Here is a 24,938-nt window from a genome sequence, read left to right as displayed (position 1 = left end):
TCACAAGAACAAGATTAACTCTCAAAAGAGCTGTTGAGGGGTGCTTTTTTTAGCAATAAGAATCAGCAAGCAGCAAGCTAACAAGCCTACAAGAGCCTAACTAAGCTTTCACTATACGAGTCTGCAGCAGCTCTCCATTCTCTAATTACTGCAGGCACACGAGTGAGTCCAATGCCGGATGCTGCCTGCCTTTTATAAGGAGGGGGGGGGGAGTGGTTCCAGGAGGGAGTGTAGCCTCATTGGCTACAATGTGCCTGCTGACTGTGATGTACAGGGTCAAAATTGACCCTAATGATGCATTATGGGGGCGAACCGAACTTCCGGAAAAGTTTGCGGTTCTCCGCGATTGCGAACCCCGGAAGTTCGCCGGTTCCCGTTAGCCGGCGAACCGTTCAGGCCATCTCTAATGATTGGGGCTTTTCCTTTCCAAACAGACCAATTCTATAAGATTAAATATCTGGACTTGACCTTATTCCACATTAAAGGAGAGATCAACACAAAGAACTTACTTAAGAAGGTGAACACTAACTTTTATATAGATTTCAAAAGTTGCCACTTACGATCATGGAAGAATAACATCCCATTTGGATAGTTTAGGAGAACCTGGAAAAATTGCACAGATCTGAATACCCAGGACAGCCAAGCAAGTACACTCAACAGGAAATTCAAACAGTGACACTTGCCTACTAGTCTTATCAAGTCAAATTGCTCAAGGGCAAGATCTCTAGAAACAACAGACCTGCTGTTAACTAAGAACAAAGATAATTCTTCTTCAGAACTGAAACGTAATTTCCTTACTAGATACTCCACAGTTCAAGCACAGATAAAAAAATATCTTGACGAAACATTGGATCCTACTCAACAATGACTAATTTTTCAGGCAACGAACTGAACCAAAACCCCAATGCACATTCAGACTAGTGATGTAGCCAATGCGAATGCAAATTTTCCGCAAAAGTTTGCGAACAGCCATAGACTTCAGTGGGTAGGTGAATTTTAAAACCTATCGAAACTGTTTCTGGCCACAAAAGTGGTGGAAAAATAGTTTCAAGGGGTCCAACACCTGCAGGGACGGATCTAGGGGGGGCAGGCGGGTATCTTGCCCCAGGCGCAGTTTGTTGAATTCTTAAAAAGGCGGCAAAATGAATGGCAGTTTAGGTGCCAAAACCTGACCTTTAGGCACCAAAACCTGACCTTGCCCCAGGCTCAACTTGGTCTAGATCCGTCCCTGAACACCTGGACCATGGCATGCCAGAGGGGGATCTATGCCAAAAGTCCTACCAAAAATTACGTAGTTGATGCAGAGTCAGATTTTAATCTCTAAAGTGCAGAAACCACATTACATTCTTAAATTTATGGATTTAAGCTCTTTAAAATGTCCAGCATGCGTACACGGCAATAAGGTAGTGTAAGGATTAGGCCCGGTTCACGCTGACAGAGGAAACGCCGCGTTTAATGCACCACAAGCAACTGCAAAGAGCTTTAGTGATAACGTCAGGTGAGCAAATCATTATTTTTGCTATTTGACACCTCCAGGACATAAATGTTAGTCCTCTCGGTGACAATCTTTGTGTAGTGGTGTATAGTGGCCGCCATGCTTCTGCGCACGTTCACAGGAGTTCAGGCGATCACGGTTCTCCAGCCCCTATGGTCAGGCTGAGGTAGTTTAATGACAGTTAAAGAGAAACTCCAACCAAGAATTGAACTTTATCCCAATCAGTAGCTGATACCCCCTTTTACATTACAAATAGAATGCTTTTCACAAACAGACCATCAGGGGGCGCTGTGTGACTGATTTTGTGCTGAAACCCCTCCCACAAGAAGCTCTGAGTACCGCGGTACTCTGGGCAAACTGCCACAATGTAACAATGTTCATAGACAGGAAATAGCTGCTTACAGCTGTCTCTAACGGCCAAAACAGCTAGCAGCAGCTACATAACCTGCCCACAGTAACAATGTCACCATGTAATACATGTCAGAATGTGAATCTGGGAGAGGAAAGATTTTACAATGAGCAAACACTGACTAAATCATTTATACATAATAATTGTAAAAATGAAGCACTTTTTTTATTACATTATTTTCACTGGAGTTCCTCTTTAAGTGACCAAAAAAACACTGATTCTGCACTGAGGCCTTATACAGGGGGGCAGTAGTGGATACTAGATGCCAGTAGTAGTGGTGAAGGATTATTGGGTTATGGTCGGTGCACTAGTAGGACCAGCAGACTTGTCTCCAACAGCTAACATGTGCCCTGGAAACACAGAAGTGCAATATAACAATAGCAAGAAAAAGAATAACAGCCCTTACAAGGGTAATTGGTTTATCAGGTCGATGCACTACTAGGACCAGCAGACCTGTCTCCAACAGCTAATGTGTGCACTGGACACACAGAATTGCAATATAACAATAGCAAGAAACAGCCCTTAGAAGGATGTAGCACTAAGCACTGACTGCATCTGTCTGCAGCAGCTGTTGGACACACTGAACAGCAATATCACAAGATATAAACACAGCCTTTAGAAGGGCTCTGGGGATATGTAAATGGTGGATTGGTATTGTAGCGGCAAGAAACTCCACTGGGGACACAGAACACAGGCCTAACTAACGCTCTCCCTAGGGGGGGGGGGGGGTCCAGGTGGGAGGGATAGCTGATTGGCTGCCATCTGTCTGCTGACTCTGGGGTGAGGGCATACCTCCCAACTTTTTGAGATGAGAAACCGGGACACTTCAGCCACACCCCTGACACACCCCCCAACACACCCCTAGTTAATTATATATATATATTTATATCTCTATATCTATCTATCTATCTATCTATCTATCTATCTATCTATCTATCTATCTGCAATTGTCAGGGAGTGGGGAGAAGGGGAGGGTGCCCATAGCAGCGGAGGGAATAAAAGGATCGAGGCACCAGCCGCGGCATCTGTGTGCGGGATGCGGGTCTGCGATAAGATTGTCCCTCCCTCCCTCCGAATGTGCCCCCCAGTGTCCCCCTGTATGCAGAGATAACAGCGCAGCGGAGCGGGCAGTCTTACCATCTTCCTTGCGTACCGGGCATCTCTCGTCTTCTCCGCTTCCTGCTTCCTGTGTCACAGGAAGCGGAGAAGACGAGAGATGCCCGGTACGCAAGGAAGATGGTAAGACTGCCCGCTCCGCTGCGCTGTTATCTCTGCATACAGGGGGACACTGGGGGGCACATTCGGAGGGAGGGAGGCAGGGACAATCTTATCGCAGACCCGCATACAGAAGCCGCGGCTGGTGCCTCGATCCTTTTTTTTTCCTCCGCTGGCTACCGGGACACAAGGGGGGGTATCCCGGGACAGCGGGACCCCTCCCCCAACCCGTGACCGTCCCGGCGAAAACGGGACGGTTGGGGCCCCTGTGAGGGGTCAGTTTTTAGGTCCATTATAATGTATAGGGGACGAATTGAACATGCCATATGTCTGCAAATAGACACGAACACGCCTTGTTCACCGTGAACTATTTGCCGGACGAACAGTTCGGGCCATCTCTAATTCAGACTTGCAAGAAATCTGAAAAGCTTAGTAGCTCCAAGGAAGATGTATCAAAGCGTGACTACTATGGTAGAAGTCGAGTCATCCAAACAACTGGGGTGTTTTAAATGCAAAGTACGTTCCTGTCTCTGCTGTAGTTTCTTAGTTGATGATTCAAACACCTTCACCTCAAATATTACCCGAATAAGTTATCAAGTTTCACAACACATGATATGTGAGTTAGCAGACATTATATATCTAGTCACATGCCCATGTGGTCTCCAATACGTCATCCGGACCACCCAACAGTTGAGGTCCATGATTGGACAACACAGACGCAACACCCAAAAAGGTTTTGAGAAACATGGTTTATCTAGACATTTCAATGAAAAACATAACAAAAATCCTGGAAGCCTGATAGTCCTTTCCCTGGAACAAATCCCTCCTCAAGAAACTGGAAACAGATTTGAAAAACTTAGAGCACAAGAGATGTACTGGTGTTCATTCTAAGAACACTACAACCGGAAGGACTAAGTTAGGGCTGGGCAAACTTTGAGTGGCCCGGGCCGCATGCTGCGGACCATGGCCCTCATTTCTAAAATTTCTCCCCTTCTACCTCCTCCCTCCCTGCAGAGTCGCGAGTGGAAGAATATGGAGTGTGAAAACTCACCTACTCGCCACTTCTTGCATCGGGTCTCCATGGCAATATGGCGTCACGTGACACGCGTCACATGACACGCCAGCATACTACACACTGGCATCCAGCGCGTAATACGCTGGCACGGAATAGGCAACCAGGTGAGTTTTAACTTCCTGTTATTTCCCGCTCGCAACTCTGCAGGGAGGGAGGGGGGAAAAGAGAGGAATCCGGCCCCTAATGGCGGGCCGGATATGCAGCGCACGCGCGCCAGTTTGCCCAGCACTGGACTAAATATATGTCTGGAATATAATTATTATTATTATATTGCCTTTATTACGCTTGTTCAGATTAAACTATAGCCTAATTGCTTTTCTAAAACAATAATACGCTGTTTACACTTTTTCACCTTTCCTGTCTTCAGCCTTCAGCCTAACTTGTCCCCCTCATTCACTGTCCACATATCCATTATAAACCCCCCTTCCAGCCTATCAGGATTTCAGTTCCCCACATTTAGTCCACATCTATTAAGTTAGATCACCATTCTTCCCCCCCCCGCCCCCCCCTAATTCAGACTCACATACCCATTGCATCCCTGCTTTCCTCCTATCCCTTTCCCCGTCCGTATTACTAGCCGTGAGGAGAAGAGAAGCAAAAGGGATGACGCTCCAATCGTGAAATAAGTAATGTTTGTTCAGCAACACAAAAAGCATCATTGCACTTACATGATATAAAAGACATACAGTAAAAGCTTATCAGGGACTGAGCACTTAGAACGTCATTGGAGATGCCTGTGAGAACGCTGTGGCCAGCAATAAATCTGATCCCTGGTGGAGGAGGGCAGCAGGCTGTCTCACTGTCGCTAGCATACCAGTGACATCACTATGCGTTTCAGCATATCCACGCCATCGTCAGGTGCGCCACTGGCACACACACTAGCTGTATAAATGCAGGGGCCACTGGCCACAGTGTTCTCACCCACCACCTAGTTCCACCCTACGGCACTCTCCCACACAGCTCTATCCTACAGAACTCCACCACCCAGCTCCATCCTACAGTACAACTCCACCCAGCTCTATCCTACAGAACTCCACCACCCAGCTCTATCCTACAGAACTCCACCAACCAGCTCCATCCTACAGAACTCCACCCAGCTCTATCCTACAGAACACCACCCAGCTCTATCCTACAGAACTCCACCACCCAGCTCCATCCTACAGAACTCCACCACCCAGCTCCATCCTACAGAACTCCACCACCCAAGTTCCATCCTACAGTACAACTCCACCCAGCTCTATCCTACAGAACTCCACCACCCAGCTCCATCCTACAGAACTCCACCACCCAAGTTCCATCCTACAGTACAACTCCACCCAGCTCTATCCTACAGAACTCCACCACCCAGCTCCATCCTACAGAACTCCACCCAGCTCTATCCTACAGAACTCCACCAACCAGCTCCATCCTACAGAACTCCACCCAGCTCTATCCTACAGAACTCCACCACCCAGTCCCATCCTACAGAACTCCACCCAGCTCTATCCTACAGAACTCCACCACCCAGCTCTATCCTACAGAACTCCACCCAGCTTTATCCTACAGAACTCCACCACCCAGCCCCATCCTACAGAACTCCACCACCCAGCTCCATCCTACAGTACAACTCCACCCAGCTCTATCCTACAGAACTCCACCACCCAAGTTCCATCCTACAGTACAACTCCACCCAGCTCTATCCTACAGAATTCCACCACCCAGCTGCATCCTAAAGTACAACTCCACCCAGATCTATCCAACAGAACTCCACCATTCAGTTGCACCCTACAGTACAACTCCACCTAGCTCTATCCAACAGAACTCCACCACCCAGCTCTATCCTACAGTACAACTCCACCCAGCTCTATCCAACAGAACTCCACCACCCAGCTCCATCCTACAGTACAACTCCACCCAGCTCTATCCAACAGAACCCCACCACCCAGTTGCACCCTACAGTACAACTCCACCCAGCTCTATTCAACAGTACAACTCCACCCAGCTCCATCCTACAGCACCCTCCACCCAGCTCCATCCTACAGAACTCTACCACCCAGTTCCATCCTACTGCACTCTCACACCCAGCTCCATCCTACAGTACAACTCCACCCAGCTCCTTCCTACAGTACAACCCCACCCAGCTCCATACTACAGAACTCCACCACCTATTTCTATCCTACAGTACAACTCCACCCAGCTTCATCCTACAGTACAACTCCACCCAGCTCTATCCCACAGAACTCTACCACCCAGTTCCATCTTAAAGTACAACTCCTCCCAGGTCTATATCAAACAGAACTCCACCACCCTGCTCTATCCTACAGTACAACTCCACCCAGCTCTACCCTTCAGAACTCCACCACCCAGCTCCATCCTACAGTACAACTCCACCCAGTTTTATCCTACAGAACTCCAAACTCCACCACCCAGTTCCATCCTACAGTACAACTCCACCCAGTTCCATCCTACAATACAACTCCACCCAGATCTATCCTACAGAACTCCACCACCCAGTTCCATCCTGCAGTACAACTCCACCCAGCTCTATCCTACAGAACTCCACCCAGCTCTATCCTACAGAACTCCACCCAGCTCTATCCTACAGTACAACTCCGCCCAGATCTATCCTACAGAACTCCACCACCCAGCTCTATCCTACAGAACTCCACCACCCAGTCCCATCCTACAGAACTCCACCATCCAGCTCCATCCTACAGTACAACTCCATCCAGCTCTATCCAACAGTACAACTCTACCCAGCTCTATCCAACAGAACTCCACCACCCAGCTCTATCCTACAGAACTCCACCCAGCTCTATCCTACAGTACAACTCCACCCAGCTCTATCCTACAGAACTCCACCCAGCTCTATCCTACAGTACAACTCCACCCAGCTCTATCCTACAGTACAACTCCACCCAGCTCCATCCTACAGAACTCCACCACCCAGTTCCATCCTGCAGTACAACTCCACCCAGCTTTATCCTACAGAACTTCACCACCCAGCTGCATCCTACAGTACAACTCCACCCAGCTCCATCCTACAGAACTCCACCACCCAGCTCCATCCTGCAGTACAACTCCACCCAGCTCTATCCTACAGAACTCCACCACCCAGCTCCACCCTACAGTACAACTCCACCCAGCTCTATCCAACAGAACTCCACCACCCAGCTCCATCCTACAGTACAACTCCACCTAGCTCTATCCTACAGAACTCCACCACCCAGTTCCATCCTACAGTACAACTCCACCCAGCTCTATCCAACAGAACTCCACCACCCAGGTCTATCCTACAGAACTCCACCACCCAGCTCTATCCTACAGAACTCCACCACCCAGCTCTATCCTACAGAACTCCACCACCCAGCTCCATCCTACAGTACAACTCCACCCAGCTCTATCCAACAGAACTCCACCACCCAGCTCCATCCTACAGTACAACTCCACCCAGCTCTATCCTACAGAACTCCACCACCCAGCTCCATCCTACAGTACAACTCCACCCAGCTCTATCCTACAGAACTCCACCACCCAGCTCCATCCTACAGTACAACTCCACCCAGCTCTATGCTACAGAACTCCACCACCCAGCTCCATCCTACAGTACAACTCCACCCAGCTCTATCCAACAGAACTCCACCACCCAGCTCCATCCTACAGAACTCCACCACCCAGCTCCATCCTACAGTACAACTCCACCCAGCTCCATCCTACAGAACTCCACCACCCAGCTCCATCCTGCAGTACAACTCCACCCAGCTCTATCCTACAGAACTCCACCACCCAGCTCCACCCTACAGTACAACTCCACCCAGCTCTATCCTACAGAACTCCACCACCCAGCTCCATCCTGTAGTACAACTCCACCACCCAGCTCTATCCTACAGAACTCCACCACCCAGCTCTATCCTACAGAACTCCACCACCCAGCTCTATCCTACAGAACACCACCACCCAGCTCCATCCTACAGTACAACTCCACCCAGCTCTATACTACAGAACTCCACCATCCAAGTTCCATCCTACAGTACAACTCCACCCAGCTCTATCCTACAGAACTCCACCATCCAAGTTCCATCCTACAGTACAACTCCACCCAGCTCCATCCTACAGAACTCCACCAACCAGAGCCTCCATCAGAATCCAGAAACATCTGATGTGTCCAATAGAAGGTAAAATTCTGGGTTCTTCTTGGGCTACCGTGAAAGATAAAATTCGCGTTAGTGTCGTGATGGACTATTTTTATTTATTTTTTTTCTTTTATTTTTATTTAAAAAACAAAACAAAAAAGAGGGTCTTAAAATTACAAGATTACAAAAAAATATAAAAAGTTGTGTAAAATGGGAAAGGAGATAATCGACGAGTATCATAGAAGAGGAAATATGTCTTCTGTAAAATTAAAGTGAGACAGAGGTGGAGAGAGACAATACTGGAGGGTATAAGTGCAGGGGCTCCCTTTCATGGGCAGTCAGTGTGATCTCACCCTCATCCCATAGTGGTGCCCACAGCTTATGTGCCAAGATGCCAGGATCTCATAACCTGTGTGGCCATCATGATCCTCTCCTGCACCAGCAGTGTGGTCACCATAACTGCCTCCACCCATATCGAGGGTAGCCTTAACGACTCCTGGCATGGAGCCAGCCTCCTGTATGGGTGGAGGGAGTGTGAGAAGCTGGGACTCACTGCCCACAGCTCTAGTGCCCTTCCCCTTCCTGTGGCTGCAGGGGCTTCTTCCTCCGGAGTTACCCCTCCACAATGTCGGCTTTCATGGTGGAGATGTAAAGTGGCTTTTCCAGTTATCATTGTGTTTTACTCTCTGTTGAGACGCAGATGAGCGATTGCTGGAGATAGGATGGAGGATTATCTTCACCCTCGGAGTATCTCCATCCACAGACGGCCGTTATAAGGAAGATTTTATCTGGGGGGATGGGAGGGGTCATATGATGTCACATGACTTCTTCATCACACAGGCGGAAGGTCCTGCAAGTCACAGAGACGTCACAGTGCTGCGGAGAGACAACGCAGGATTCACAATCTATACAGAGCATTATATATCTATGTCACATGTCACAGAGACGTCACAGTGCTGCGGAGAGACAACACAGGATTCACAATCTATACTGAAGTAGCATCTCTCTGGAGATGTATGCATTACCTGAGCAATGGGTGCTACCTGTTAGAAGCTGTGGTGGCACTACACTGGGGCATGCTGGGGCACTGCCCCTCCCCAGTAATCACTGTACCCCTCTTAGTGCCCCCCTGCTCAGTAACATGCAGTTGACTGTTTCCAGCCTCCAGCAGCATACAGTGATCTAGATAGGGTCTGTAAAAACTCTCCATGTCAGCCTGAGTCTATGTAGGCATTAAGTTGACCAAGAGTCTTATCTATTTGTCATGAATGCCTCACAATCCTTGCAAGATCCCCTGTAATTAAAGAGGATCTCCAGCCTAAACAAACATACTGTCATTAAGTTACATTAGTTATGTTAATTAAAATAGATAGGTAATATAATCTCTTACCCACCCTGTTTTAAAAGAACAGACAAATGTTTGATTTCATGAGGGCAGCCATCTTTTTGGTTGAAAGGAGGTGACAGGTAACATGAGACACAGTTCCAACTGTCCTGTGTCCTGAGCACCTCTCCCAGTTGCTAGGCAACATGAATAACAACATAGGAAATCCCATCATGCTCTGCACAGCATCAGGGAAAAAAAGCCCAGGCTTTTTTTCTTTGATGGGTGGAGCTTAGTTAAAAATGCAGCTAAAAATGATACTTTGGTAAGAAAAACAAAGTTCTGATGCTGTGAAACTGTTAAAGAAACACCAAGCCTTTTCAGTTCTTTTGAGTAGATTTTTAGTCCGGAGGTTCACTTTAATGTATGGGTGAAAAAACGTCTCTTCTGATTGTATGTTCTAAGATTGTCAGTCAACAGGAATATAGCCTGAAGAATGTTCACAAGCTTAAAGTTTACTGTTTTTCTTTTAAATTAGCCAATCAATGGTATTATCCTGATTCAACATTTCCTGTCTGTAAAATACCAGCTCTAGTCAGCAGCAATGCAAAGCTACTAAGATAAGGAATTACACACACTTTGTCTCTGTCCCTCTTGCTTCTTCCCCCTTCCCTTGCTTGTACAGTCCTCAGACACAGGCTGAAGGGTATGGAATGATTTGTCTGTGATCTGTCCACACAGGAGCAGCTTGCTAGCAAGTAAGGAATAAAGCATCAGAAAAAGGAGAGAGAAGAGAGCGCCTCTATGGTGAAATACCTTTAACCACCCTGGCGTTCTGATTAAATCGCTAGGGTGGCTGCGGGAGGGTTTTTTTTAAATAAAAAAAAAACTATTTTATGCAGCCAACTGAAAGTTGGCTGCATGAAAGCCCACTAGAGGGCGCTCCGGAGGCGTTCTTCCGATCGCCTCCGGCGCCCATAATAAACAAGGAAGGCCGCAATGAGCGGCCTTCCTTGTTTTGCTTATATCGTCGCCATAGCGACGAGCGGAGTGACGTCATGGACGTCAGCCGACGTCCTGACGTCAGCCGCCTCCGATCCAGCCCTTAGCGCTGGCCGGAACTGTTTGTTCCGGCTACGCTGGGCTCGGGCGGCTGGGGGGACCCTCTTTCGCCGCTGCACGCGGCGGATCGCCGCGCTGCAGCGGCGATCAGGCAGCACACGCGGCTGGCAAAGTGCCGGCTGCGTGTGCTGCTTTTTATTTCATTAAAATCGGCCCAGCAGGGCCTGAGCGGCAGCCGCTGGCGGTGTTGGACGAGCTGAGCTCGTCCAGACCGCTCAGCTGGTTAATTCAGTTTGTAAATTGCAAAAGAAATGCACGTGCAAAATTGCATACATTTGCTGCTTCTTTGTCAGCTGACTTGACAAAGACGCTCTGGCGCGTTGAAACGCATCGTCATTGTCACTCGGCACACGGAGCTTGCCTGGACGCAAGACCTGCCACGTACCCTTGTTGATGTCCCCCGTTGGCCACGGACAAGTCCACGTCCGAGGAGTGGAACACTGAGCATGTGAGATATGCTTGCAAATTTATGCGATCTCGTACATGCATTTCTTGTGCAATTTGCAAACTGAATTAAAGGTATTGTTCCATAGAGGCGCTCTCTTCTCTCTCCTCTTTCTGATACAGACACCAGTCACATCCCACCGCTGAGAGAGCTGCACTGGATGCTGCCTTTCCTCCTTTCATTGTCTGGTACTGGCATTGGAGAACGGATTCACTTTGGACATAATATTCTTCAGTTCTGGTTGTAACATGCAGCGCGCATATATCTGTCTATTAAGGATTAACGCATGCCAGCCAACTAGCCAAATACATCTGTAGGTAACTTTTCTTCAATAATAGCACCATCATTTGTACAATCTGCTCTGCTCAAAAAGTTATGTTTGTGATGTTTACATTTGGTTCCTATCATTTCTGAACAAGTTAGACTTAATTTTATCCCCTTAGTTAGGCAAGAAACATCTGAAGCTCATCAAACAATCATCGATTTTGATCACCCAAATGGGCACCAGCCATCATGCCCCCTTTGTGCCTCCCAAAATAAACTGAAGCTGGAGCCACCACTGGTTGGAAGTATTGGTAAAGTCGCAGTGCATTCTCTGCTCATGGCAGTTTTAATGACATTTAGTGAACACACCCCACTGTAGGGTCCCAGATTCCAGATTGCTGTTTGTCACTGAGGATAATGTCATCATACAGAAGAGAGGATTATGGGAATACTGGAATAGAGATTACCCATTGCACCCCTACCCCACCCCCTTTCATGTTACCTCATTTCCCCTTGCTTTGGCAATACCTGCAATTCTTGGTCATGCCAATAAAGCTATTTTTGTACTCTCAGTTGAACTAGAGACACACATTGTACACAATTCTCAAACCTCACCTGTGATCTCATCCAGCTTTCCTGTGCGCTCAACTTCTGTCTCATCTTCCAAAGCAGGAGCAGCAGATCCTTTCAGCGGGAGGAAAGGGAGAAATGTTACTTCAAAAACTGATATCTTAACTTAAAAACTAAAACTAGGACTTACTGAAGTAATAGGGGTGTGATGTGTGTCATGTGACTGCACAGCATGGAGCGGGGAATATGAGAATAGGGGTGTGATGTGCGTCATGTGACTGCACACTATGGACCATTGGACCAGGGAATGTGAGGAGTAATAGGGGTGTGATCAGTGGTGCACTGTCCATGGTACTGGCAATGTTTGAATCATGATCTGAATCTCAGTGTTGTCAGTTCAGACCATCATCTTTATTCTTCACACTGATGTCTCCATTAGTGATGGTCATGTCTAGGAGAAGTCATGGAGAAGCATGTGATCAGTTTGGTCAGGTGATAGATATGTAAGTCTCTGATCAGTGATAATGGTGTCTAGGAGAAGTCATGGAGAAGCATGTGATCAGTCTAGTCAGGTGATAGATATGTAAGTCTCTGATTAGTGATGGTCATGTCTAGGAGAAGTCATGGTGAAGCATGTGATCAGTTTGGTCAGGTGATAGATATGTAAGTCTCTGATCAGTGATAATGGTGTCTAGGAGAAGTCATGGAGAAGCATGTGATCAGTCTAGTCAGGTGATAGATATGTAAGTCTCTGATTAGTGATGGTCATGTCTAGGAGAAGTCATGGTGAAGCATGTGATCAGTTTGGTCAGGTGATAGATATGTAAGTCTCTGATCAGTGATAATGGTGTCTAGGAGAAGTCATGGAGAAGCATGTGATCAGTCTAGTCAGGTGATAGATATGTAAGTCTCTGATTAGTGATGCTCATGTCTAGAAGTCATGGAGAAGCATGTGATCAGTGTGGTCAGGTGATAGATATGTAAGTCTCTGATTAGTGATGGTCGTGTCTAGGAGAAGTCATGGAGAAGCATGTGATTAGTGTGGTCAGGTGATAGATATGTAAGTCTCTGATCAGTGATAATCGTGTCTAGGAGAAGTCATGGAGAAGCATGTGATCAGTGTGGTCAGGTGATAGATATGTAAGTCTCTGATTAGTGATGCTCATGTCTAGGAAAAGTCATGGAGAAGCATGTGATCAGTGTGGTTAGGTGATAGATATGTAAGTCTCTGATTAGTGATGGCCGTGTCTAGGAGAAGACATGGAGAAGCATGTGATCAGTGTGGTCAGGTGATAGATATGTAAGTCTCTGATTAGTGATGGACATGTCTAGAAGTCATGGAGAAGCATGTGATCAGTGTGGTCAGGTGATAGATATGTAAGTCTCTGATTAGTGATGGACATGTCTAGAAGTCATGGAGAAGCATGTGATCAGTGTGGTCAGGTGATAGATATGTAAGTCTCTGATTAGTGATGGTCGTGTCTAGGAGAAGTCATGGAGAAGCATGTGATCAGTGTGGTCAGGTGATAGATATGTAAGTCTCTGATTAGTGATGGTTGTGTCTAGGAGAAGACATGGAGAAGCATGTGATCAGTGTGGTCAGGTGATAGATATGCAAGTCTCTGATTAGTGATGGTCATGTCTAGGAGAAGTCATGGAGAAGCATGTGATCAGTCTGGTCAGGTGATAGATATGTAAGTCTCTGATTAGTGATGGTCATGTCTAGGAGAAGTCATGGAGAAGCATGTGATCAGTGTGGTCAGGTGATAGATATATAAGTCTCTGATTAGTGATAGCGTGTCTAGGAGAAGTCATGGAGAAGCATGTGATCAGTGTGGTCAGGTGATAGATATGTAAGTCTCTGATTAGTGATGGGCGTGTCTAGGAGAAGACATGGAGAAGCATGTGATCAGTGTGGTCAGGTGATAGATATGTAAGTCTCTGATTAGTGATGGTCATGTCTAGGAGAAGTCATGGAGAAGCATGTGATCAGTATGGTCAGGTGATAGATATGTAAGTCTCTGATTAGTGATGGTCGTGTCTAGGAGAAGTCATGGAGAAGCATGTGATCAGTGTGGTCAGGTGATAGATATGTAAGTCTCTGATTAGTGATGGTCATGTCTAGGAAAAGTCATGGAGAAGCATGTGATTAGTGTGGTCAGGTGATAGATATGTAAGTCTCTGATTAGTGATGGTCGTGTCTAGGAGAAGTCATGGAGAAGCATGTGATCAGTGTGGTCAGGTGATAGATATGTAAGTCTCTGATTAGTGATGGTCATGTCTAGGAAAAGTCATGGAGAAGCATGTGATTAGTGTGGTCAGGTGATAGATATGTAAGTCTCTGATTAGTGATGGTCGTGTCTAGGAGAAGTCATGGAGAAGCATGTGATCAGTGTGGTCAGGTGATAGATATGTAAGTCTCTGATTAGTGATGGCCGTGTCTAGGAGAAGACATGGAGAAGCATGTGATCAGTGTGGTCAGGTGATAGATATGTAAGTCTCTGATTAGTGATGGACATGTCTAGAAGTCATGGAGAAGCATGTGATCAGTGTGGTCAGGTGATAGATATGTAAGTCTCTGATTAGTGATGGACATGTCTAGAAGTCATGGAGAAGCATGTGATCAGTGTGGTCAGGTGATAGATATGTAAGTCTCTGATTAGTGATGGTCATGTCTAGGAGAAGTCATGGAGAAGCATGTGATCAGTTTGGTCAGGTGATAGATATGTAAGTCTCTGATTAGTGATGGTCGTGTCTAGGAGAAGTCATGGAGAAGCATGTGATCAGTGTGGTCAGGTGATAGATATGTAAGTATCTGATTAGTGATGGTCATGTCTAGGAGAAGTCATGGAGAAGCATGTGATCAGTGTGGTCAGGTGATAGATATGTAAGTCTCTGATTAGTGATGGTCGTGTCTAGGAGAAGTCATAGAGAAGCATGTGATCAGTCTGGTCAGGTGATAGATATGTAAGTCTCTGATTAGTGATGGCCGTGTCTAGGAGAAGACATGGAGAAGCATGTGATCAGTGTGGTCAGGTGATAGATATGTAAGTCTCTGATTAGTGATGGACATGTCTAGAAGTCATGGAGAATCATGTGATCAGTGTGGTCAGGTGATAGATATGTAAGTCTCTGATTAATGATGGACATGTCTAGAAGTCATGGAGAAGCATGTGATCAGTGTGGTCAGGTGATAGATATGTAAGTCTCTGATTAGTGATGGTCATGTCTAGGAGAAGTCATGGAGAAGCATGTGATCAGTTTGGTCAGGTGATAGATATGTAAGTCTCTGATTAGTGATGGTCGTGTCTAGGAGAAGTCATGGAGAAGCATGTGATCAGTGTGGTCAGGTGATAGATATGTAAGTCTCTGATTAGTGATGGACATGTCTAGAAGTCATGGAGAAGCATGTGATCAGTGTGGTCAGGTGATAGATATGTAAGTCTCTGATTAATGATGGACATGTCTAGAAGTCATGGAGAAGCATGTGATCAGTCTGGTCAGGTGATAGATATGTAAGTCTCTGATTAGTGATGGTCATGTCTAGGAGAAGTCATGGAGAAGCATGTGATCAGTGTGGTCAGGTGGTAGATATGTAAGTCTCTGATTAGTGATGGTCGTGTCTAGGAGAAGTCATGGAGAAGCATGTGATCAGTGTGGTCAGGTGATAGATATGTAAGTCTCTGATTAGTGATGGTCATGTCTAGGAGAAGTCATGGAGAAGCATGTGATCAGTGTGGTCAGGTGATAGATATGTAAGTCTCTGATTAGTGATGGTCGTGTCTAGGAGAAGTCATGGAGAAGCATGTGATCAGTCTGGTCAGGTGGTAGATATGTAAGTCTCTGATTAATGATGGTCGTGTCTAGGGGAAGTCATGGAGAAGCATGTGATCAGTCTGGTCAGGTGATAGATATCTAAGGCTCTGATCAGTGATGGTCATGTCTAGGAGAAGTCATGGAGAAGCATGCGATCAGTCTGGTCAGGTGATAGATATGTAAGTCTCTGATTAGTGATGGTCATGTCTAGCAGAAGTCATGGAGAAGCATGTGATCAGTGTGGTCAGGTGATAGATATGTAAGTCTCTAATTAGTGATGGTAGTGTCTAGGAGAAGTCATGGAGAAGCATGTGATCAGTCTGGTCAGGTGATAGATATGTAAGTCTATGATTAGTGATGGTCATGTCTAGAAGAAGTCATGGAGAAGCATGTGATCAGTCTGGTCAGGTGATAGATATGTAAGTCTCTGATTAGTGATGGTCATGTCTAGGAGAAGTCATGGAGAAGCATGTGATCAGTCTGGTCAGGTGATAGATATGTAAGTCTCTGATTAGTGATGGTCATGTCTAGGAGAAGTCATGGAGAAGCATGTGATCAGTGTGGTCAGGTGATAGATGTGTAAGTCTCTGATAAGTGATGAGCGTGTCTAGGAGAAGTCATGGAGAAGCATGTGATCAGTCTGGTCAGGTGATAGATATGTAAGTCTCTGATTAGTGATGCTCATGTCTAGGAGAAGTCATGGAGCAACATGTGATCAGTCTGGTCAGGTGATAGATATGTAAGTCTCTGATTAGTGATAGCGTGTCTAGGAGAAGTCATGGAGAAGCATGTGATCAGTGTGGTCAGGTGATAGATGTGTAAGTCTCTGATTAGTGATGGCCGTGTCCAGGAGAAGACATGGAGAAGCATGTGATCAGTGTGGTCAGGTGATAGATATGTAAGTCTCTGATTAGTGATGGACATGTCTAGAAGTCATGGAGAAGCATGTGATCAGTGTGGTCAGGTGATAGATATGTAAGTCTCTGATTAGTGATGGACATGTCTAGAAGTCATGGAGAAGCATGTGATCAGTGTGGTCAGGTGATAGATATGTAAGTCTCTGATTAGTGATGGTCATGTCTAGGAGAAGTCATGGAGAAGCATGTGATCAGTTTGGTCAGGTGATAGATATGTAAGTCTCTGATTAGTGATGGTCGTGTCTAGGAGAAGTCATGGAGAAGCATGTGATCAGTGTGGTCAGGTGATAGATATGTAAGTCTCTGATTAGTGATGGTCATGTCTAGGAGAAGTCATGGAGAAGCATGTGATCAGTGTGGTCAGGTGATAGATATGTAAGTCTCTGATTAGTGATGGTCGTGTCTAGGAGAAGTCATAGAGAAGCATGTGATCAGTCTGGTCAGGTGATAGATATGTAAGTCTCTGATTAGTGATGGCCGTGTCTAGGAGAAGACATGGAGAAGCATGTGATCAGTGTGGTCAGGTGATAGATATGTAAGTCTCTGATTAGTGTTGGACATGTCTAGAAGTCATGGAGAAGCATGTGATCAGTGTGGTCAGGTGATAGATATGTAAGTCTCTGATTAATGATGGACATGTCTAGAAGTCATGGAGAAGCATGTGATCAGTGTGGTCAGGTGATAGATATGTAAGTCTCTGATTAGTGATGGTCATGTCTAGGAGAAGTCATGGAGAAGCATGTGATCAGTTTGGTCAGGTGATAGATATGTAAGTCTCTGATTAGTGATGGTCGTGTCTAGGAGAAGTCATGGAGAAGCATGTGATCAGTGTGGTCAGGTGATAGATATGTAAGTCTCTGATTAGTGATGGTCATGTCTAGGAGAAGTCATGGAGAAGCATGTGATCAGTGTGGTCAGGTGATAGATATGTAAGTCTCTGATTAGTGATGGTCGTGTCTAGGAGAAGTCATGGAGAAGCATGTGATCAGTCTGGTCAGGTGGTAGATATGTAAGTCTCTGATTAGTGATGGTCGTGTCTAGGGGAAGTCATGGAGAAGCATGTGATCAGTCTGGTCAGGTGATAGATATGTAAGGCTCTGATCAGTGATGGTCATGTCTAGGAGAAGTCATGGAGAAGCATGCGATCAGTCTGGTCAGGTGATAGATATGTAAGTCTCTGATTAGTGATGGTCATGTCTAGCAGAAGTCATGGAGAAGCATGTGATCAGTGTGGTCAGGTGATAGATATGTAAGTCTCTAATTAGTGATGGTAGTGTCTAGGAGAAGTCATGGAGAAGCATGTGATCAGTCTGGTCAGGTGATAGATATGTAAGTCTATGATTAGTGATGGTCATGTCTAGAAGAAGTCATGGAGAAGCATGTGATCAGTCTGGTCAGGTGATAGATATGTAAGTCTCTGATTAGTGATGGTCATGTCTAGGAGAAGTCATGGAGAAGCATGTGATCAGTCTGGTCAGGTGATAGATATGTAAGTCTCTGATTAGTGATGGTCATGTCTAGGAGAAGTCATGGAGAAGCATGTGATCAGTGTGGTCAGGTGATAGATGTGTAAGTCTCTGATTAGTGATGAGCGTGTCTAGGAGAAGTCATGGAGAAGCATGTGATCAGTCTGGTCAGGTGATAGATATGTAAGTCTCTGATTAGTGATGCTCATGTCTAGGAGAAGTCATGGAGCAACATGTGATCAGTCTGGTCAGGTGATAGATATGTAAGTCTCTGATTAGTGATAGCGTGTCTAGGAGAAGTCATGGAGAAGCATGTGATCAGTGTGGTCAGGTGATAGATGTGTAAGTCTCTGATTAGTGATGGTCGTGTCTAGGAGAAGTCATGGAGAAGCATGTGATCAGTGTGGTCAGGTGATAGATGTGTAAGTCTCTGATTAGTGATGGTCGTGTCTAGGAGAAGTCATGGAGAAGCATGTGATCAGTGTGGTCAGGTGATAGATATGTAAGTCTCTGATTAGTGATGGTCGTGTCTAGGAGAAGTCATGGAGAAGCATGTGATCAGTGTGGTCAGGTGATAGATATGTAAGTCTCTGATTAGTGATGGTGTGTCTAGGAGAAGTCATGGAGAAGCATGTGATCAGTCTGGTCAGGTGATAGATATGTAAGTCTCTGATTAGTGATGGTCATGTCTAGGAGAAGTCATGGAGAAGCATGTGATCAGTCTGGTCAGGTGATAGATATGTAAGTCTCTGATTAGTGGTGGTCGTGTCTAGGAGACGTCATGGAGAAGCATGTGATCAGTCTGGTCAGGTGATAGATATGAAAGTCTCTGATTAGTGATGCTCATGTCTAGGAGAAGTCACGGAGAAGCATGTGATCAGTCTGGTCAGGTGATAGATATGTAAGTCTCTGATTAGTGATGGTTGTGTCTAGGAGAAGTCACAGAGAAGCATGTGATCAGTCTGGTCAGGTGATAGATATGCAAGTCTCTGATTTGCTAACCATGATCATGTGCTAAAGCAGCATGTGATCACAGCAAATAAGAGCTTTGCAAATCCATCAGCTGATCATACAAATCACATGCTCCTCCATGACTTCTCCTAGACATGGCCATCACTGGACTCCACGCTCTTACGTACATATAACGTTGGGAAGAAGTGACTTGCTGTCCCACCTGCAGTGACATACAAGAACTGGCTGCTGTATATGATCAGCAGAATACAGCCTGGCCTTATCTCCACCATCCATGGTGACAGAAGTCTATCCAGGATGTATTCTGGACTCAGATATATGTTGACAGCGTCAACTTATCTCTCAAGATTTCCAGTTCCTTATTACCATGCAGACGTTACCCTTAGCTGATTAAGAGCTATATATGAATTGTGGTATAAATACCGACCTAGTGAGATAACCTGATTGGAGTGGATAATGCCCATCCCTGGATTCATCTCATCCTTCAGAGGATAGAGCACCGGCCTGGACTTTACTCAGAGTGGCCTCACATTATCTAGAGGAAATTCCCCAGGTTGCCGGATCAGTGTCTTGTGTTCGGTTACATTTACTGTATCTTATGTTTCCGTATATGATTATCTCACTAATGTTATAAATGTGAAAGTTTGGAGGTTTGGATGTTTGTTACTCGATCACACAACAATGGCTGATCGGATGTGAATGAAATTTGGCACACACATAGTACATTACCTGGAATAACATGTAGGATACTTTTTATTCCCATAACCAAAAAGTGGGCGGAGACAAATACAAATTTCACTGGGAAAATGTAAACTGCAGCCACTCTTACACTGTTAATGGCAGGGTTCTCAAACTTTGCACAGTTGGTCACTGGGTGAAAAGTGGGTGGAGCCTACAAAAGCCAATCAAAATTCACCTATTGATTTTCAAGGGGAATATTTAATTGCTGCTATTCTTGCACTGTTAGGGCGCTTTTCCACTTGAGCGGAAACCGCCGCGAATCCGCAGAGTTTCCCTGCAGGCGAATAGTGCGGGGAAACTCTGCCATAGGGTGCAATGGTAACGCCGGCCGAATCGCTACCGCTAGCGATTCGGACGGCTTTTCCATCCGAATCGGCTTGGGAGGCTGCGGATCCCATAGCTGTGCTGCACGGCTGATGGGATTCGTCTGCTTTCCCCGCAGACCCAGAAGAGCCGGCTCGCGTCTTGCAGACGCGCGCCGCTCAAGTGGAATCGCGCCCAAAATGGCAGAGGCCTCAAACCTGCTACAGTTGGTCATTGGGTGACTGGGGTTCAAATTCAGAAAAGGAGGTGGAGCCACACACAGCCAATCAGATTTGTTTCATTTCAATGCAAATTATTGATGCCAAAGACTGCACAGCTCACAAACTAGGTCATTGAGTAATTGTGTGTTAGGGTTAGAAAAAGTGGGCAGAGCCAACAGCAGCCAAATACATACCCGGGCAACGCCGGGCCATGAGCTGGTTTATTAATCATTTTATGCCTTTATGATGGTGGGCACGTCATTGTGAAGGTCCAGAAAAACAAGCATGGACAATAATTATTGTTTGAACTGATGCATCCTCATCTGACCTGCGCTGATTTAGTTATATATATTGTTTGGAACTGTGGAAATCCCTCAGCAGTAGTCGCCTAGCAGTACCTACTGGCGCTGTTTTTTTTCTCCATTAAATGATGGGTGTGACCAGATTGCTGACAGGCGGTATAGAGGGCGGAGTCTCTATAGTAAATGCGGCACAAGTGTAAGTCTTACCTGCTGTGTCCAGATGCTGGGGTTGCACTACATTGTCCAGAAAATGCTTGCATGCCCCTTTTCTGTCACTGACACCATCTGCCTCTCCTTACATGTATGACGAGGAAATGGAATAGTTAAAATGGGATAAAACTCTGACATAACATTCAATAAAAATGTGTTTTCCTACTTTTTATTACTTATTCAGTTATCATATTTGCTTTTGTGCACAAGTAACATTGTCTGTTTACACTTTACAAGTTCTCAAAGTACAGTTTATCTGCTCTGAAAGCTGCCATTGCATTTTATTCATAGCTGCTGTATGTATATATTAAAACCTATCTAGTGATCATTTCTCAGCTGTCTCTGCTTCTCAGCTCAGTACCGTTTAGTGTCAGCATGCTGCTGGCTGGATACTAATTGTAGCAACAGAGGAATGTAAACAAAAGATAATGTTATCACCACTTTGGATACGGCCAGAAGTTGCCCACTGAAGCAAGGCGCAAAGTGCTGTGTTTAATTGTTTTAATGCTGTTCTGCTACAATTTGTGGTAGTAGATTTTATGCTGTAAATAATATTCCAGAACAAATAATGTTAAAGGGAAGGTCCAAGCAAAAAAAAAAAAAATGAGTTTCACTTACCTGGGGCTTCTACCAGCCCCATGCAGCCATCCTGTGCCCTCGTAGTCACTCACTGCTGCTCCGGCCCCCCTCCACCAGCTAGTTCTGCTTCTACCAGCCCCCTGCAGCCATCCTGTGCCCTCGTAGTCACTCACTGCTGCTCCAGTCCCCCTCCACCAGCTAGTTCTGCTTCTACCAGCCCCATGCAGCCATCCTGTGCCCTCGTAGTCACTCACTGCTGCTCCAGTCCCCCGCCACCAGCTAGTTCTGCTTCTACCAGCCCCATGCAGCCATCCTGTGCCCTCGCAGTCACTCACTGCTGCTCCAGTCCCCCGCCGCCAGCTAGTTCTGCTTCTACCAGCCCCATGCAGCCATCCTGTGCCCTCGCAGTCACTCACTGCTGCTCCAGTCCCCCGCCACCAGCTAGTTCTGCTTCTACCAGCCCCATGCAGCCATCCTGTGCCCTCGTAGTCACTCACTGCTGCTCCAGTTTCCCGCCTCCAGCTAGTTCTGCTTCTACCAGCCCCATGCAGCCATCCTGTGCCCTCGTAGTCACTCACTGCTGCTCCAGTCCCCCGCTGGCAGCTAGTTCTGCTTCTACCAGCCCCATGCAGCCATCCTGTGCCCTCGTAGTCACTCACTGCTGCTCCAGTCTCCCGCCGCCAGCTAGTTCTGCTTCTACCAGCCCCATGCAGCCATCCTGTGCCCTCGTAGTCACTCACTGCTGCTCCAGTCCCCCGCTGGCAGCTTTCTGACCTCGGAGGTCAGGGCCGCATTGCATACATTTTTACGCATTCCAGCTAGTGCAGGAACAAAAATGTATGCGTTGCACCACTAACGCGTAAAAATGTATATGTTAATGTTCCTGCACTAGCGGGAATGCGTAAAAATGTACGCAATGCGGCCCTGACCTCCGAGGTCAGAAAGCTGCCAGCGGGGGACTGGAGCAGCAGTGAGTGACTATGAGGGCACAGGATGGCTACATGGGGCTGGTAGAAGCCCCAGGTAAGTGAAACTCATTTTTTTTTTGCTTGGACCTTCCCTTTAAGGCTACAACACACGATACAAAGTTTTATATTTTTTTTTCAGCTCTAGCATTGCAATCAATTTTTCTGATTGATTGTAACATTTGAAATATCTGACCAATGTATCACACACGTGATCAATTTTTCCCCAATTATGAAAAAAACAATCAGAATAAAAAAAAAATGCTCAGGTCTATAAATCAGAAAACGGACAATCTATCCTACCCCATTCAATTGCTTGAGAAAGTAATCAGAAATATCTACAGGATCTTCTCAAAAAATTAGCATATTGTGATAAAGTTCATTATTTTCTGTAATGTACTGATAAACATTAGACTTTCATATATTTTAGATTCAAATACACACAACTGAAGTAGTTCAAGCTTTTTATTGCTGAACATCATTATTTGAAGGTTGACTTTTTTTGTTTCAAAAACACTTTTCTTTTATTGGTCGGATGAAATATGATAATTTTTTGAGATAGGAATTTTGGGTTTTCATGAGGTATATGCCAAAATCATCAATATTAAAACAATAAAAAGGCTTGAACTACTTCAGTTGTGTGTAATGAATCTAAAATATATGAAAGTCTAATGTTTATCAGTACATTACAGAAAATAATGAACTTTATCACACTATGCTAATTTTTTGAGAGGATCCTGTATATCAACATATCACCCCCATAAATGTGACCCAGAGACCTCCTCTCCCATCTCTCAGCACTCACCATTCACTGGTCCCGCCTCCCCAGGCTCCACCCTCCCTGCCGCTCCTGCCCAGGCATCATACAAAGACTGAGGAGGGTCTTCTGCCAGACATGCCTATAAATGTGCCACAGAGACCTCCTCTCCCAGCTCTCAGCACTCACCAATCACTGGTCCGGGGACTCCCGGCTCCACCCTGCCTGCAGCTCCAGCACAGGTATCACACAAAGACTGAGGAGGGTCTTCTGTCAGACACACTCATAAATCTGACACAGAGACCTCCTCTCCCATCTCTCAGTACTCACCATTCACTAGTCTTGGGACTCCCGGCTCCACCCTGCCTGCAGCTCCTTTCCAGGTATTACACAAAGAATGAGGAGGGTCTTCTGTCAGACACGCCCATAAATGTGACCCAGAGACCTCCTCTCCCATCTCTCAGTACTCACCATTCACTAGTCTTGGGACTCCCGGCTCCACCCTGCCTGCAGCTCCTTTCCAGGTATTACACAAAGAATGAGGAGGGTCTTCTGTCAGACACGCCCATAAATGTGACACAGAGACCTCCTCTCCCATCTCTCAGTACTCACCATTCACTAGTCCTGGGTCTCCCGGCTCCACCCTGTCTGCTGCTCCCGACTGTCCTGTATGTGATAGAAGGAAATAGTAGATCATAATGATGTCATATGCATATTACTGGTAACATAGTAACTCGCATATTAGCTAGTTTATTTTTAATGCAGAATGATAACTGAAGATACTGTGTTTAACGTAAAAATGAAGTTGCCTTTTGGGATGGTTGTGTCTGTGCCGGGAGATGGACTGTGCTGCTCACATTGGTTTTGTGCAATCTGAGAGAGAAGGGGCAGGCACTCAGTGAAACTGTGGATGCTGTAAAGATGACCAGCTGTAGGTGTAAACTTCCAGCAGAAGTTACGTGCTCAAGACAATGGTAAGCAGAACATTGCAAAATCTCAAGAAGGAAAAGGCATAGATGTCTGGCACTGTAGCTTTAATGCAAGCAGCAAGTGTACAGCAGGTGTAAATCCCAATCATATACACAAAAGCATGTGTCCGTGTGAAGATGAGGTACTTATCGTGCTCTGCTGGAGTGGGGAGGGAGCTGTGGGCGCCAGAGGGTGAAAGGCCTTACCACCGTTTCGCAATGGGGTGAGCCTTGCTTCCTCGGAGGCTAACGTGCAGAGGGTGCGCGACCTTACGACCGTTTCGCAATGGGGTGAGCCTTGCTTCCTCGGAGGCTAACGTGCACGTTATGATTGTGATTTACACCTGCTGTACACTTGCTGCTTGCATTAAAGCTACAGTGCCAGACATCTATGCTTTTTCCTCCTTGAGGTTTCACATTGGTTCTGTGATTGGTGTGAAGCTGTGTCTGATTGGGGAAAGTTGTCAGAGATGGGCTGTGCTGCTCACATTGGTTCTGTGATTGGTGTGAAGCTGTGTCTGCTTGGGGAAAGTTGTCAGAGATGGGCTGTGCTGCTCACATTGGTTTGTGATTGGAGTGAAGCTGTGTCTGATTGGGGAAAGTTGTCAGAGATGGACTGTGCTGCTCACATTGGTTTGTGATTGGAGTGAAGCTGAGTCTGATTGGGGAAAGTTGTCAGAGATGGGCTGT

The 24,938-nt window shown here is 46.1% G+C and overlaps 1 protein-coding gene across 3 annotated transcripts in view; it reads right to left on the bottom strand.

The window, feature by feature from the left end:
* Nucleotides 1-8,400: 8,400 nt before the first annotated feature.
* The window catches only part of LOC137545197 (uncharacterized), an 82,366-nt gene continuing 65,828 nt past the window's right edge, over nt 8,401-24,938 (bottom strand). For 2 of the 3 annotated variants that reach the window (XM_068266321.1, XM_068266323.1), the window contains 4 exons: nt 23,893-23,946; nt 20,977-21,063; nt 12,077-12,145; nt 8,401-9,182 (listed from right to left, as the gene is read on the bottom strand). In XM_068266321.1, coding sequence (XP_068122422.1) covers nt 9,175-9,182; nt 12,077-12,145; nt 20,977-21,063; nt 23,893-23,946 — 218 coding nt within the window. In that variant the 3' untranslated portion in view covers nt 8,401-9,174. Of the gene's footprint in view, nt 9,183-9,241; nt 9,263-12,076; nt 12,146-20,976; nt 21,064-23,892; nt 23,947-24,938 lie in introns of those variants that run through there. The other variant, XM_068266322.1, reaches the window with a different exon arrangement.

This window comes from Hyperolius riggenbachi, chromosome 2 (assembly GCF_040937935.1).
Source record: "Hyperolius riggenbachi isolate aHypRig1 chromosome 2, aHypRig1.pri, whole genome shotgun sequence".
In the NCBI taxonomy this organism is placed as follows: Eukaryota; Metazoa; Chordata; class Amphibia; order Anura; family Hyperoliidae; genus Hyperolius; species Hyperolius riggenbachi.
This window is presented reverse-complemented; position numbering and strand designations above follow the sequence as displayed.